General features: G+C 41.1%; 1 protein-coding gene across 1 annotated transcript; it reads left to right on the top strand.

The window, feature by feature from the left end:
* The first annotated feature begins 62 nt into the window (after positions 1-62).
* On the top strand, positions 63-980 carry LOC124775158 (glutamate receptor 2-like). Its single transcript, XM_047249998.1, has one exon. It carries the CDS (start codon positions 63-65, stop codon positions 978-980), a length of 918 nt encoding a protein of 305 aa, XP_047105954.1.
* The last annotated feature ends 14,952 nt before the right edge of the window (positions 981-15,932 follow it).

Below are 15,932 nucleotides of genomic sequence, written 5' to 3' on the forward strand. Positions count from 1 at the left end.
GTGTACGCGCTGACTACGTGGAACTGTGTACACAACAAGGACTCATATAGAATATATCACCAATGGATACTACACATCAGACTCAAGCTCATTATACGCGGGATAAGAGTGCTAACCAGAGTTCTTCCTGTTTACGTTTCCACAGCTACGTAGGAGCTCGCACCAGCGCTCGTCTCGACGTCTGCAAGTACACGCTGGACGTGTTCCGGCTGCTGCACCTGAACTCCCTGCCGAGGTTGCCGACGCGGTCGTCGCCGCGCTGCGTGCTGGTGGCGTGGTGCTTCTTCAGCCAGCTGCTCGCCACGTCGTACTCCAGCACCTTCACCTCGGTGCTGACCGTCCAGCGCTACGGCCCCCCCATAGACTCCTTCAGGGACCTCCTGCAGAGGGGCGTGTTCTGGGGCGGGCACAACCAGGCGCTACAGCGCCAGATCTCCGTGATCGACGACCCCTACATAAGGGAGTTTGGAGCCCGCTACCGGGAGGAACTCACCCCACAGGATAAGGAATCCAGGCTCAGGGAAGGGCACTACGCCGTCTTCGTGAAGGTGATCAACGATTACGTCACACACACGGAGAATCTGCCAGCCGATGTTCGCCGCAGCCTGCGTTTGATGAAGGAAACTATGGCAAAGTACTACATTTCAATAGCCCTCCAAAAAAATTCTCCATACAAAAGCACATTGGATAGAAGAATGAGATTTCTACACTACAGTGGCCTCATTAAATACTGGATGAAACACGTCATAGCTAGACTCGGTCACCACTACATGAGGTCATTTTTTGCTGATCGTGCAGACAATCAACATGAGATGCCTCAGAAACTCTCTCTTCAAGCTGTCGAGGGAGCATTTTTCATATTTACAACTGGAATAATCGTAGCATTTCTTGTCTTTCTATCTGAAATCACTTACGAAAAATTTTGTTATTGTCTACAAAGATATCCAAAAAGACCACACTACTTGTATAATTTGGAATAATTTGTCAGACATGTTTTAAAGATAAATTTTATGGTCACAATCAATATTGTCACTTAAATTTCCTGTGCATGGTGTTTATTTGGCTCTAGTGTACCCATGTTCGAATATACTATTCTTACTATTGATAAAAACGCACAACACACTGATTGTGGAAACAACACTAGTATAGGCTTGTTGATTTTGCGAAAAACGGAAAAATATATGTAGTTGTAATATTATTCTTATTTTTCAGTTCAATTTCACTTTGTATCGTACAGCTTCTGATTATATTCAACACTATCTTAGATGTAGTTATGATTAGATTATATAATGATCTTAATACCTTAAGTTGTTGAACAAGTGTTGTTCCTGAAATAAATTTCTTTTCACAAAACGATTTTGTGTTGTTCATTCTAAAATTTACTTTCTCCACACAGAAACTGTTATTGTAGAGTTGCATGATAAGTTCTCAATACTAGCTTTATTGTTTCTCGACACAAAAACTGTTATTTTAAGATTACACAATAAGTTCTGAAAACCAACTTGTAACTGCTAAACATTCAACCAATTAAATGGCGAGACTGATGAAGCATTGTCGGTTCCATGTTGGTTATTTGCTGTACGCCTCTTTACTGTCTACTAAAGGCCGGTTCTGCGCGTGTCTACAAAGTGATATCTGCTCTTCTGGGATACAGAACACCGAATTATTGTGGTTGGCTGTTTCCTTGTTACTTAATGGAACACAGTTTTTGTATGCTGCAGCAGTTGTTCATTTAGTGAATAAATAAACGAAACGTGCGCTTTTGCTATCACATCCCTACTGCCCTCGTTTCTCTGTTCAAATTCCATGAACTCTGCTAGTGTGAAAGACTATTTCGTATTTCCTGCGATTAGTCTGCTGCTCATTGCTTCCCGAGACAAAATATTCCATTGCAAATATTTTGGCCATTTTCACTTCTGCAGCGGCTCCCATCTTGGGTTTCTTGTTCAGGGTCTTGCTTTGTAATTTATTTTCAAGCGCTTCGCAAGTTCCACAGGTGTCAACTTTCGGACGGCCAAATGAAAGTGAAACCGTTCTTCGAATATTTTCAGATAAAATTAATGCTTAATATTACCTGCTTGAGGGTACTATATTTTGAACTACCCATGTATGATTTTGACATTTAGTTGCCCATTTAAATAATGCTGTTTTTTTGTGACATGGCTAGTAACTTTTTGGGTATAGAAATTTACGTGATCAATAATCATACTTATTTCTGCACCATTGATTTGATTTGATGATGCATTTTAAACCTCTGATCAACAGAGGAGTTTCCACAAGCAACCGGTAGGGAATTACATATGGAAATCAGTCCTTGAACATAAGAATCTTGTGCATTCTCTGATGTCACGCTTTAGAAACATGAGTTAGTCACAAATACGCTCCCCTTAGACCATTTGAACTACGAGTATATCTTTTATCGAAGCGATGTGGAATGAGGCAGCTGATGATATATGTAACCTTTATTATCAGAATATTGATTTCTTGTGGTTTTCACTAACGTTTTTCTCTGAAATGACTTGGTACCTGTAACTCGCAATCTTTTTACGATTTTACCTTGATACTTGACATTCCTTACGCCTTTTTTCGACTTTAAACTTTCACTATCAACATCTAAACTCTTATCAACAACGTCTAGACCCATATAATCCGTGACAGTCTTTAACAGTTCTACTGATTAATTAATAATCTTAAGAATAATAATTACTGTGGAAAATTGCTGTCCCCACACAAGAGGCGCAAAAATAGTGTGTTCACTCGGGAGCGCGTGTCTCAGCTAATTTAATCACACTGATGCTCACTCCAGACAGTCAGGCCTATGGGTTTCCGTGTAAACGAAAATTCTGTAACACATAGTATTGGATTATTAGATGATACTCTGAAGAAGAAGGGTCAAGTCGCCGTCGGACCATCTGGATTTAGGAGATCTATGGTTTCTTTAATACACTACAGTAACCAGGAAGTTTCTTCGAGTGGGTTGGTACCGATTTCTTTCTCTGTCCTTAACACAGTGTTAAAACACATGCATCTAGAAGGCCATACCGTTAACGTCGACTCGGTGAAATCACACTGTGGTATCATTGGCAAGAAAGTCGTCCGCTTATTAGCCAAGGAAGCTACTGTGAAAGGGCAGACCACCTGGACTACAATACTGGCACGGATTACCGACTGTGCTACAAAGAGGTACAATAGAAGACTGGCAATGGGAATGGGAGGTAACAACATGAGATAAGGACAAGGAGTGTGCAATAATGCAAGCGTTAGTCTCATATTCCATGAAATCGCATATGCATTCAGTGTTTAGACACATCACCTCTCTAATACATAACCAGATCCAAATTTTACCAAGGATGTTCACAGGCTGCACGTCGTAGAGGGGCCTTTCTGCTCTTATGGGAAAGAAGAGGATGCATATCATTTGGGTATCTTGGACTGCACGGAAGTATTATAAACTTTTTGCAAGAACTTGTGAAGCTTGGTCATCCGTTGTCAACCTCCACGAATACTTTGTTAGGAACACGACATCACAAACCTCTCAACGTGATGTAGAGATTCACTCTTATTGCAGGTATCCGCTTTTGTTGTGTTCCAAAAATGAACAGCATAGAGACAGAAGTGATGACACTTTCTGCAGGACCTGACCATCATTTTACAGGACAATGCTCAAGCACATACAGTGCAAGCTGTTACTGATTTGTTTGACTGATGGGGTTGCTAAGTGCTATACCACCTACTGCACTCCCCTGACTTAAGCCCTCATAAGTTCAACTCGATTTCTAAACTGAAGGAAACACTTCACGGCATTCACTTCAGAACTGCTACAAATTCGTCACGCAATAGACCGCGCCACCGGAACTGTCAATACAACTGGCACTACTAAGAGTATCCTATGACTTCCACATCACTGGCAACAGGTTATACACAATGCTGGTGGCTACTTTGAAGGTCAGTAAAACTTTGAAGCACATATCTATTTTGTACAAGCTGTAAATAAATAGTGTACTATAAAAGTTCCAATCCTCGTAGAATGACAAAACAGCTATTCCCTTTTTTATTCTACATATAATTTATCAACAGGGGTCAAGTGATACACAACAATCTTGACACTCAATAACAAAATATTTAACTCTTGGACATATTGAATTGATGATTATTAATATCATTATCTCTACACATAAAAACTTTTTTATCACAGGAAAGAATGATTAGATATCTTCATCAACACATTTACATCTCGTACATTGTCATAGCTGGTCAATACACTGAGTTGGTGGAGAATAAATTTACTTTTTTGTACCAATGAAAAAACTCTCATGTACTCAATGTTATGGTAGGTTAGTATCCTAGCTTTTGATATTCAATGGTCAAAGTGTACCCAAGTTGGAGTGAGCAAAATCTAGACTCAACATCTCAATATTTACTGTGGCTTAATGCGCGATGGTACTTTACCAAGTGGCATCTGCAACGCTGTTGTCTTTGTGGAGGATCTGAAATGCTAATTCCATATTCTGGCCTTGACTGAATTCACTTAGTCTCAACTTTCCTGCGTTCTGTAGAATGTTAATCTTTCCCTAGTTGAAATAATGGCTATTGCACACTCGCTAAGGGTTGGAGCAATGTGTGCAATTTCTTTGCCCACAAAAAGTCCCTCAGGAATAGTTAACTACCACTTTGCTATCTGTCACCACGATATGTGAAGCATAGCATCACTTCACAGAAAGCAAAGCTCTCAATGCCCTCGCTGTTTTCCACACACTTGTGCGGTCCGCCGTGAGACGAAAAAGAGATCTAGCCATTTTAGTTCTCAAAATGCTTTTATACAATGGGGATCTGCACACTGTGTCGTGTCTGTGTCGCCCAGTATGGCTCACTAGAGGTGAATTTTATTTTTCTTGCTGCGTCGCAGCCTAGCCCTGTTAATGCCGTGCAGCCACTTATCCTCGGTCCCGGCTGTATTTACATTAAAAGGAATATGTATTGTTCTGGCCTTATCCCTTTCTGTGTTGAAGCTCGCCATTGTCTTGTTAAATGGGCTTTTCTGATGCCATTAACCACCTGCTCAGTTCGTCTCCAAAATGCATTTCACTTTAACTTGTTTATTCATGGCCCTGTCCATATATTGGTAGATATGGTTTTGTTAGTTTTTGGTACATGAGATTAACTGCAATTGCCTTTTGTTGATATAATATAATTATTATTTTCTGAGGATCTCATACTGTATCATACTGTTGTTATGCATCAAGCTCATGTAAGGTCCGAAAATCTGGACGCCTTATACATGCCCTCCCTTCTAAATTAATTTTGTGCTCCTTTGATCAATGGTTGAGGCATTGCTTACTTCAGTGCAAAATAATAAGTTCAATTTATTTTAATCATTGTCCAGCTACTTGTCTATCTTATGCTAGATGAAGTCATTTGAAATGTATTGCTTTACATGGCATTTTCTCTTCATAAGATTATTATGTGGCTTTACAGTCTTTTATACTTATTTGACTAATCTAACAACATTTTTCTCTCTAGTACTTGTGGTTAAATTCTATTAAAATGGTCCATCCACTCGTTAGATTCTCTCTTTACAATAACTTCAGGCACTGCACAATTCTCAAACATTCATGATATTTCCAGAATGAGATATTCACTCTGCAGCGGATTGTGCGCTGATATGAAACTTCCTGGCAGATTAAAACTGTGTGCCGGACCGACACTCGAACTTGGGATCTTTGTCTTTCACGGGCAAATGCTGTACCAACTGAGGACGGGGATGGTGGGGCGTGAGTCGTGCTTGGGTAGCTCAGTTGCTAGAGCATTTGCCCGCGAAAGGCAAAGGTCCTGAGTTCGAGTCTCGGTCCAGCACACAGTATTAATCTGCCAGGAAGTTTCATATCAACGCACACTCCGCTGCAGAGTGAAAGTCTCATTCTGGAAACATCCCCAAGGCTGTGGCTAAGCCATGTCTCCGCAATATCCTTTCTTTCAGGAGTGCTAGTTCTGCAAGGTTCCCAGGAGAGCTTCTGCAAAGTTTGGAAGGTAGGAGACGAGCTAATGGCAGAAGTAATGCTGTGAGGACGGGGCGTGAATCGTGCTTGGGTAGCTCAGTTGGTGGAGCACTTGCCCACGAGAGGCAGAGGTCCCGAGTTCGAGTCTCGGTCCGGCACACAGTTTTAATCTGCCAGGAAGTTTCATTCATGATACTGATGATTGTGAAAGATGAGTGAAGTTAAGGAAGCGTTTGTTTCTCTTATCTACTCTCAACACTTAAATGCTACATCAGTGTTACAGTTTATTCTCATAAACAGACATGTATTTACTAAAGTGACATATATGTAAAATAGTTAATATTTTGCATATTTTTATACACATAACATAAACTTTATATTCATTGACATTATTTATCAATAAAAACAAGTTTCCAAAATATCTGAAATACACAAATTTTTATTAACATATATTTAGATTGAATGGACATTTACAAATTACACATGAAATACAAAATATAAAACATGGTACATTTGTGAATATACTTTAACAATTTACAAATCGAATTATAGAATACAAATGAAACACATAATTTACAAATTCTCAGTGGCACAGGTGTGACTGCATATTAACAGGCATCTCAACTCCTTGCTGAGTTGATTACCTTTTGCACTCTTTAAAATATTACAATGAATTTGTCACAAGCACCACTTTCTTTCTTCATGCACTGTACACTTTAAAATTTGGTCTGGGTTTGCTTCCTGATGCTGCTGTCGATCAGTGGTGGTTGATGCTGCTAGGCAGTGGTAGACTCTGCGTGATGTTGATGATGATTACCGACATTTACGGTTCTGAGTGTTTGATCACGAGTGCCATTACATGGTAAATTCCATGTTGCATTGTTTTGACGACAGACTCCTTATGTATAAGAATTATTACATCCCTATTGTCACCTATGGTGGAGAAACATGGACAATGACAGAAAGGGACTGGAGCAGACTGCAAGCAGGGGTAATGAAATTTTTCAGAGCAGTTAAGGGAAAAACAAGAATGGACAGAGTGAGGAATGTAGAGATTAGAAAGGATCTCAAATGAAAAAGTATGAGAGAAGAAATTGAAAGAAAGAGATTAAGATGGTATGGGCATGTTAAGAGGATGCATGGGCAGAGACTCCACAAAATTATGGAAGAACTAAAGATGGTTGGGAAAAGACCTAGAGGGCGCCCAAGAACATGGTGGAAAATGGGAGTGAGAATATCTCTTGGAAGGAGAGGTGTGACCTTGCAACAAGTAGAGGAAGAAAAGTGGTGGGAGGACCGAGCCAAATGGAGAGGACTCGTCAGCACCCAGACCCGGCAGTAGCTGGAGCGGGATTCGGATATAGATAGATTGTTTTGACGACAAACTGCTCGTCCAAGGCAATGCCATGATGTGATAGCATAAATGTGGCCTTGTCCTTATTGGCATCGTTGCTATCGAGGTTGATGAGTGTAGCCCCTCGACGATTGCTGCAGTTTGATGTTTGTCTCCATTATGTGTATTCTGTTTGATGATTTGACCACCTTTGGTTGGTTTGATGGTTAGCATTAAATAACTGCCACAGTTTTGTTGAATATTGCTTTCTGTGGAGTCTGCCAAATCTCATACTGGTTTAAGGTGGGATTTAGAAAGGAATCTTGCTGTCTTCTGCCCTCATCTAGGGACCCTATCTTCTCTTCGTTTCTTGCTGTATCTTCATGTCTTCTTTCTTGGAACTTTCAACTTCTCGTGCATAGGGATAGAATACGTTATTCAGCGAAAATTATATGGAAGAATTATCAGTAGTGTTGTTATCAGATATGGTCAAGTCTGAATAGATAGTTTCGGAAGTGATATATCTGTTTTCAGTTATCAGCTTCTCCATCGATTTTGAGGGGAATATTCTGAGTTAATTTTTCCATGTGGTTGTACTAAGGAGCTGTTACCGATTGTTTGCTATTGTGCATTGCTGCTATTGTGCGTCGCCGCTAATGGGGTCGCTTCGTCTTCCTCTCAGGTGTTGTCCTTTGTCCCTCGCTGCTGCTGGGTTTTCCTGTCCTCTCCCTATTCGGGTGAGGCGTGGGACAATATTCTTCAAAATACACCTGACTCGGTCCCCACACTATGTGAAGCGTGAGACAGTGAATTCCTTATTTCGGTCTCCGGTTTGTCGCTAATGCCACATTGTACAGTTGTATAAACTCTCACACTCAGACCGTAGCTTCCCATCGACTTTCTGCTCCTGTCGTCACCTTGGCTTCCTTCTCCAGACAATTTTAGTCATGTTGTTTGTGTGTCTTCTTTGTTTCATTTGTTTACAATCACTTTTGCTTAATGCTATTACTTACAAGTTTCTTTATCTAAATTTCAATATTTACATGAATAATACTAAATGAACGTTTAAATAGTTTTTTCATTACTTTACCGAAGAATTATATAATTTACACATTAAGTTACTTCATTTTTTAATGGTTCCTTTACTTCTTGTGTGACCATGGATTGATGATGTGTAGGTTAGTTAATTAGTACATCAAGCAATTTGTTTTCTTTCATTTTTGTTTCTACCCTACTTTGACGATTTAAATGATTAGTATTATTGTACCTAAATTTGAATATTTACATGTTTGTAGCTCGTCCTGTCTGCCTCTTGAGATCTGCTACTACCTGAAACATATCTAGATTCTTTTGCTATATCACCTGTGATCCATTTATATTTTAGTTTTCATGGCTAATTGCCGTATGACAACTGCAAGAATTCCTATCCAATGCGTCTGTAGAACAGCACGTCATTATTCAGCAAATAATGCTTACGAATGCCAACCGAGTTCTTGTCTTTCCACTTATGTTTGACCCTTAACACCTCTGGATCTTTGTCCTGTTCGAATAAGTCATTGTCACCATTGCAACGATTGAATAACGGCTCTGATATCGCCGTTAACTCACTCCCGCTTTCTACTATTGCGTTAACAAAAATACCCTTGACTGTTACACGAAGTATCGGACTTATCTCTGAAGTACTCTCGTCTTCAACTTCCTCCATTAATATGTCCTCAGTTACTTTGTAATTTAACCGATGTATGTGTGTTTGTTTCGTCATAACTGGGCGTTTATGGACATCTATAGTTGCGCCATTTTCCATCAACATTTGATGGTCCTCATCGAGAGTTTGGGGAGAAGTACTTCCCTTTTGTAAATTGTCCAACTTAAGTCTCGCTGCTTCTAGATCACCTTCTAAAGTAACCAATCTAGATTTTAAATCCTTATTTTCACACCTTGCTACTTCCATTAAGTTTGTCTCCTCGTGACACATCTGTGTAATCGTGTTTAATTTGTATTTTAGAGCCTGGCAAATATTCTTTAAGTGTGATGGTATTTCACACTTAGATTCTGTGGAGTCGTCAGATTCTACGTTAAGTGTAACTGCACTCACACCCTGATTCAACTCATTATCATATTCGTTATCTGCCACAGAGTAGCAGATTCAAATTTTCAGCTGTGTCGTCATTTATTACGACGCTGCTTTCTGTGTATGGTGTGATGATTACATAGTCTCGATAATACTGCCGTTCAAATGGTTCAAATGGCTCTGAGCACTATGGGACTCAACTGCTGTGGTTATCAGTCCCCTAGAACTTAGAACTACTTAAACCTAACTAACCTAAGGACATCACACACATCCATGCCCGAGGCAGGATTCGAACCTGCGACCGTAGCAGTCGCACGGCTCCGGACTCCGCGCCTAGAACCGCGAGACCACCGCGGCCGGCAATACTGCCGTACTACGTCCTCGTATGTACCAAAACTGTAAACATTTGAATCTGATTTATCAGACTGTTCACATACTTTTATCATCTGGTTGGTTTTCCGATCCAGACGGCATATTTTCCCTGTCACTTTCCTTTCCAATATCCACTTGTTCTTCCCGATTCTGTCCGATTCCCGCTATCCACAACGCATCAGACTCTTTCTGCTTTCCTTCCAAAGTTTTGTGAAATGATTTTGGTAGATCTTGTAGCGTGTCGAACTTTTGATTTTCCTTTTTATAAGACCTGTATTAGCCGTATTTTGTCAGTTAATCCTATCGTCTTGATCAATCGTAGCGTCACAGGTTACAGCAGGATGTGTATTATCCCGCTGAAAATCATTTTTCGTCTGTGCAGAATCAAACATCTGCACCATATACATTAATGCTTCGTCATAATCAAATGGTTCACTGCTAGGTAATGCTGATAGTTCATCCTCATAGTCAGTGTCAGTCCAACCTATCTAGTCCCAATACTTCAGTTGTGACTTCCTCCCTATTTGTAGTATCTTTGTGGATACCTTTGATGATCTTTATGTCGTTCCTGTTCCCAATTCCGACTCATGTACGTCACACCTTAACCTATTTATTGCTGCGGACGCATTGTCATCAATTTCTCCAGGAAGTGTGTTATCTGCTTGAACTCCTGCAATATCTAACGCCAGTCAATCCTCACGCTTCCCAGGATTTGGTGGTCGTAATTCAACCTCCATCTGTGGTTCGTTTCTCCGGTAATTACCCGAAGTATTTGCCTGTAGCCGCGTTCTCGCACCACCTACGCATCTGCTTTCTCTCCATGGAACTGGAGATAGCTGATTAAAGTCAGTCTGTCGGTTATAGCGAGTTCTCCAGTTTCCATTCCTGTTTTGGTCTATATTCCGCCTGTTCCAACCACTATCAAAGCCATATCCATTACGCTGTGGTCTAGTGTTTCCACCACTCCCATTTCCGTAATTACTCCCATTTCGTCCAGAATTCAATCCCAAAACCGGCCTACCATCACTACCATTATAATTATTCTCCTTACTATTACGTGTTCTTTCAGAATTATTCTGTCCTAAATCGCGAAGTCTTTGAAAGTCGTTTTCATACATGAATGCAACTTCTCTCAAAACACCTTTGAAAGTTTCTACGTTATCGTCCCCAAGTCCTATCAAGGCTTGTTGATACTTCATTGGCAGTTTCGTTTTGCATATTTGAATCAATTCTCCGTCGCTGTATGGGCTATCTAATTATTGGTCCCTTTCAGCCATATTCTCATAGAATTTGACTGCTCTTTTCTCACGCGTATTCTCGAATGAGACATTTTGTAATAATTCATATTTTATTATCATTTGAGCCTCAGGAGACCGATATCTTGCTATAAAGGCAGCTCTATAAGAATCATACGAATCGCAAGTTTCTGCTATCTTCTGCATAGTTTCAGCAAGACATCCCTCCATATGTGAGCAAATAAAATGTAACTTATGTTTCAGTGGCCAATGTGTCGGTATTCCTCTAAATTGGTCAATAAATGAGCGGGAGTGGAGAATATTTGCAACTTCCTTATAGTACTGGTATTTCCGCACTCTAAGAAAGTGGTTATCATCAAAAACTCTCTCTTCTCTCTGTGGCGTATCTGCTGGGTTTCGAAGACTGGAATTCTGCCCTTGGTTTGCTTCAAATCTGCACAAACGTGTGTAACTTGGTTCATTCTGACATTTGTGCCATAGGATAACTTGCAGGTGTCATTGCGCAATATGAGTGCATAACGCCCGCTACCAGCTCTGTATCTTGACGTGTAAGCAATTCTGGCTCGTTAGACGCCGTACTGTTATTCGACGGTCACAGACGCCTTACAACCTCTGCTAACAACTCTGTCAGGCGTAAGGATTATGTAAATGTGCTCTAAGGCTAGGCAGCCTGTATGGGCAGTTGCTCCACCCTGTTGTAAGTAATTGTAGTCTTTTTCTTCTCCGTTAATGCTTCCACAAACGGTTTCAGAATGTCTAGGCCTCTTTTATTTGTCCTACCCTGTACAAAGTTCCACAGATGTAACTTTAAAAATGTTTTTTAGTTCCTTAATAAAGATTTATTTTTGGAAAAACCTTTCACCCACTATTTCACCTCCTTAGGGGTTTAATTTCAAAACATTCTGAAACATGTATTTCTTTTATTTCTGACAAAGAAACCAAGTACAGATTTTCGTAGTTCTCGCTTCAAAATTGGCCTAATAGCGACATATATTCAAAAAAACCTGTCATTCCTTGTTTCACCCCCTTACTGCTAAAAATTATACCTATAGTGTAAGATCAACACCCTCTCCAAATTCCAAGTTCGTATTCTTAGAAGTTTGGGCTGGGCGGCGGTGGTCAGTGGATCACTGTGGACATTTTCTTTCGTGTATAGAGATTTGTCTACATGTAACTATGCATGTTCTATCTACATTGTGATCGTGCGCGCGCACGTGTGTGTATGTGTGTGTGTGTGTGTGTGTGTGTGTGTGTGTGTGTAAAAATAAGCTGCCTGTATGGTGTAAGCTGAAGGCCAATAAAAAAATCTGTAATACAAATGACCTTCTTTGATGTTTACGATGTCGACAGGAAGCTAAACTCTTTCTTTCTTTTATGTGCCATGATTTCTTTTTATTAGATCTTTAATCTTATATTGTGTCACCTGTAATCAAAATAATTGATTTGAATCACATTTACGCGTACAATCAATGTTACTGAATTTTCCTGATCCAATATATACTGTAGAAACTTCAGGATAAGGAAATCAAGCGCAAGTACATAACAGCGATCTCAGAAAGGTACCAGTTAGTTGAATGTAGTCAATTACAGTCATTGGAAAAGGAATGGACAAGGTACAGGGACACAGTACTAGAAGTGGCTAAAGAGTGTCTTGGAACAGTAGTGTGTAAAAGTAGGAGGAAGCAAACAGCTTGGTGGAATGATACAGTCAAGGCAGCCTGTAAAAGGAAAAAGAAGGCGTATAAAAAGTGGCTACATACTAGAACTCAGGTAGACAGAGAAAGTTATGTTGAAGAAAGAAACAAAGCCAAACAGATAATTGCAGCATCCAAGAAGAAATCTTGGGAAGACTTTGGAAACAGGTTGGAGGCATTGGGTCAAGCTGCTGGAAAACCATTCTGGAGTGTAATTAGCAGTCTTCGAAAGGGAGGTAAGAAGGAAATGACAAGTATTTTGGACAGGTCAGGAAAACTGCTGGTGAATCCTGTGGATGCCTTGGGCAGATAGAGGGAATATTTTGAAGAGTTGCTCAATGTAGGTGAAAATACGATCAGTAATGTTTCAGATTTCGAGGTAGAAGGGGATAGGAATGATGATGGAAATAGGATCACGTTTGAGGAAGTGGAGAAAATGGTCAACAGATTGCAGTGCAATAAAGCAGCTGGGGTGGATGAAATTAAGTCGGAACTCATCAAGTACAGTGGAATGTCAGGTCTTAAATGGCTACACAGGATAATTGAAATGGCCTGGGAGTCGGGACAGGTTCCATCAGACTGGACAAAAGCAGTAATCACACCAATCTTTAAACATGGAAACAGAAAAGATTGTAACAACTACAGAGGTATCTTTTTAATCAGCGTTGTGGGTAAAATCTTCTCAGGTATTGTTGAAAGGAAAGTGCGAGTATTAGTTGAGGACCAATTGGATGAAAATCAGTGTGGGTTTAGGCCTCTTAGAGGTTGTCAGGACCAGATCTTTAGCTTACGACAAATAATGGAGAAGTGTTATGAGCGGAACAGGGAATTATATCTATGCTTTATAGATCTAGAAAAGGCATATGACCGGGTTCCTAGGAGGAAGTTATTGTCTGTTCTACGAGATTATGGAATAGGAGGCAAACTTTTGCAAGCAATTAAAAGTCTTTACATGGATAGTCAGGCAGCAGTTAGAGTTGACGATGAACTGAGTTCATGGTTCAGAGTAGTTTCAGGGGTAAGACAAGGCTGCAACCTGTCTCCACTGTTGTTCATATTATTTATGGATCATATGTTGAAAACAATAGACTGGCTGGGTGACATTAAGATACGTGAACACAAAATAAGCAGTCTTGCATATGCGGATGACTTAGTTGTGATGGCAGATTCGATTGAAAGTTGGCAGAGTAATATTTCAGAGCTAGATCAGAAATGTAAGGACTATGGTATGAAGATTAGCATCTCCAAAACGAAAGTAATGTCAGTGGGAAAGAAATATAAACGGATTGAGTGCCAAATAGGACGAACAAAGAACAGGTGGACGGTTTCAAGTACTTAGGATGCATATTCTCACAGGATGGCAACATAGTGAAAGAACTGGAAGCGAGGTGTAGCAAGGCTAATGCAGTGATCGCTCAGCTACGATCTACTCTCTTCTGCAAGAAGGAAGTCAGTACCAAGACTAAGTTATCTGTGCACCGTTCAATCTTTCGACCAACTTTGTTGTATGGGAGCGAAAGCTGGGTGGATTCAGGGTACCTTACCAATAAGGTTGAGGTTACGGATATGAAAGTAGCTAGGATGATTGCAGGTACTAGTAGATGGGAACAATGGCAGAAGGGTGTCCACAATGAGGAAATCAAAGAAAAACTGGGAATGAACTCTATAGATGTAGCAGTCAGGGTGAACAGGCTTAGATGGTGGGATCATGTTACACGCATGGGAGAAGCAAGGTTACCCAAAAGACTCATGGGTTCAGCAGTAGAGGGTAGGAGGAGTCGGGGCAGACCAAGGAGAAGGTACCTGGATTCGGTTAAGAATGATTTTGAAGTAATAGGTTTAACATCAGAAGAGGCACCAATGTTAGCACTGAATAGGGGATCATGGAGGAATTTTATAAGGGGGGTTATGCTCGAGACTGAACGCTGAAAGGCATAATCAGTCTTAAATGATGATGATGAATAGATACTGTGGACTCTTGTACACTACCGGCCATTAAAATTGCTACACCAAGAAGAAATGCAGCTGATAAACGGGCATTCATTGGACAAATATACTATACTAGAACTGACATGTGATTACATTTTCATGCAATTTGGGTGCATAGATCCTGAGAAATCAGTACCCAGAACAACCACCTCTGGCCGTAATAACGGACTTGATACGTCTGGGCATTGAGTCAAACAGAGCTTGGATGGCGTGTACAGGTACAGCTGCCCATGCAGCTTCAACACGATACCACAGTTCATCAAGAGTAATAACTGGCGTATTGTGACGAGCCAGTTGCTCGGCCACCATTGACCAGACGTTTTCAATTGGTGAGAGATCTGGAGAATGTGCTGGCCAGGACAGCAGTCGAACATTTTCTGTATCCAGAAAGGCCCGTACAGGACCTGCAACACGCGGTCGTGCATTAACCTGCTGAAATTTAGGGTTTTGCAGGGATCGAACGAAGGGTAGAGCCACAGGTTGTAACGCATCTGAAATGTAACGTCCACTGTTCAAAGTGCCGTCAATGCGAACAAGAGGTGACCGAGACGTGTAACCAAGGGCACCCCATACCATCACGCCGGATGATACGCCAGTATGGCGATGACGAATACACGCGTCCAATGTGCATTCACCGCGATGTCGCCAAACACGGATGCGACGATCATGATGCTGTAAACAGAACCGGGATTCATCCGAAAAAATGATGTTTTGCCATTCGTGCATCCAGATTCGTCGTCGAGTACAGCATCGCAGGCGCTCCTGTCTGTGATGCAGCGTCAAGGATAACCGCAGCCATGGTCTCCGAGCTGATAGTCCATGCTGCTGCAAACGTCGTCGAACTGTTCGTGCAAATGATTGTTGTCTTGCAAACGTCCCCATCTGTTGACTCAGGGATCGAGACGTCGCTGCACGATCCGTTACAGCCATGCGGATAAGATGCCTGTCATCTCTATTGCTAGTGATACGAGGCCGTTGGGATCCAGCACGACGTTCCGTATTACCGTACTGAACCCACCGATTCCATATTCTGCCAGCAGTCATTGGATCTCGACCAACGCTAGCAGCAATATCGCGACACGATAAACCACAATCGCGATAGGCTACAATCCGACCTTTATCAAATTCGGAAACGTGATGGTACGCATTTCTCCTCCTTACACGAGGCATCACAACAACGTTTCACCAGGCAACGCCGGTCAACTGCTGTTTCTGTACAAG

The sequence above is a fragment of the Schistocerca piceifrons genome, chromosome 2 (assembly GCF_021461385.2).
Source record: "Schistocerca piceifrons isolate TAMUIC-IGC-003096 chromosome 2, iqSchPice1.1, whole genome shotgun sequence".
In the NCBI taxonomy this organism is placed as follows: Eukaryota; Metazoa; Arthropoda; class Insecta; order Orthoptera; family Acrididae; genus Schistocerca; species Schistocerca piceifrons.

Bases quoted from the DNA above. Each gene is read 5' to 3' on its own strand.
- LOC124775158 (XM_047249998.1), top strand. From the start codon at position 63: ATGGATACTACACATCAGACTCAAGCTCATTATACGCGGGATAAGAGT.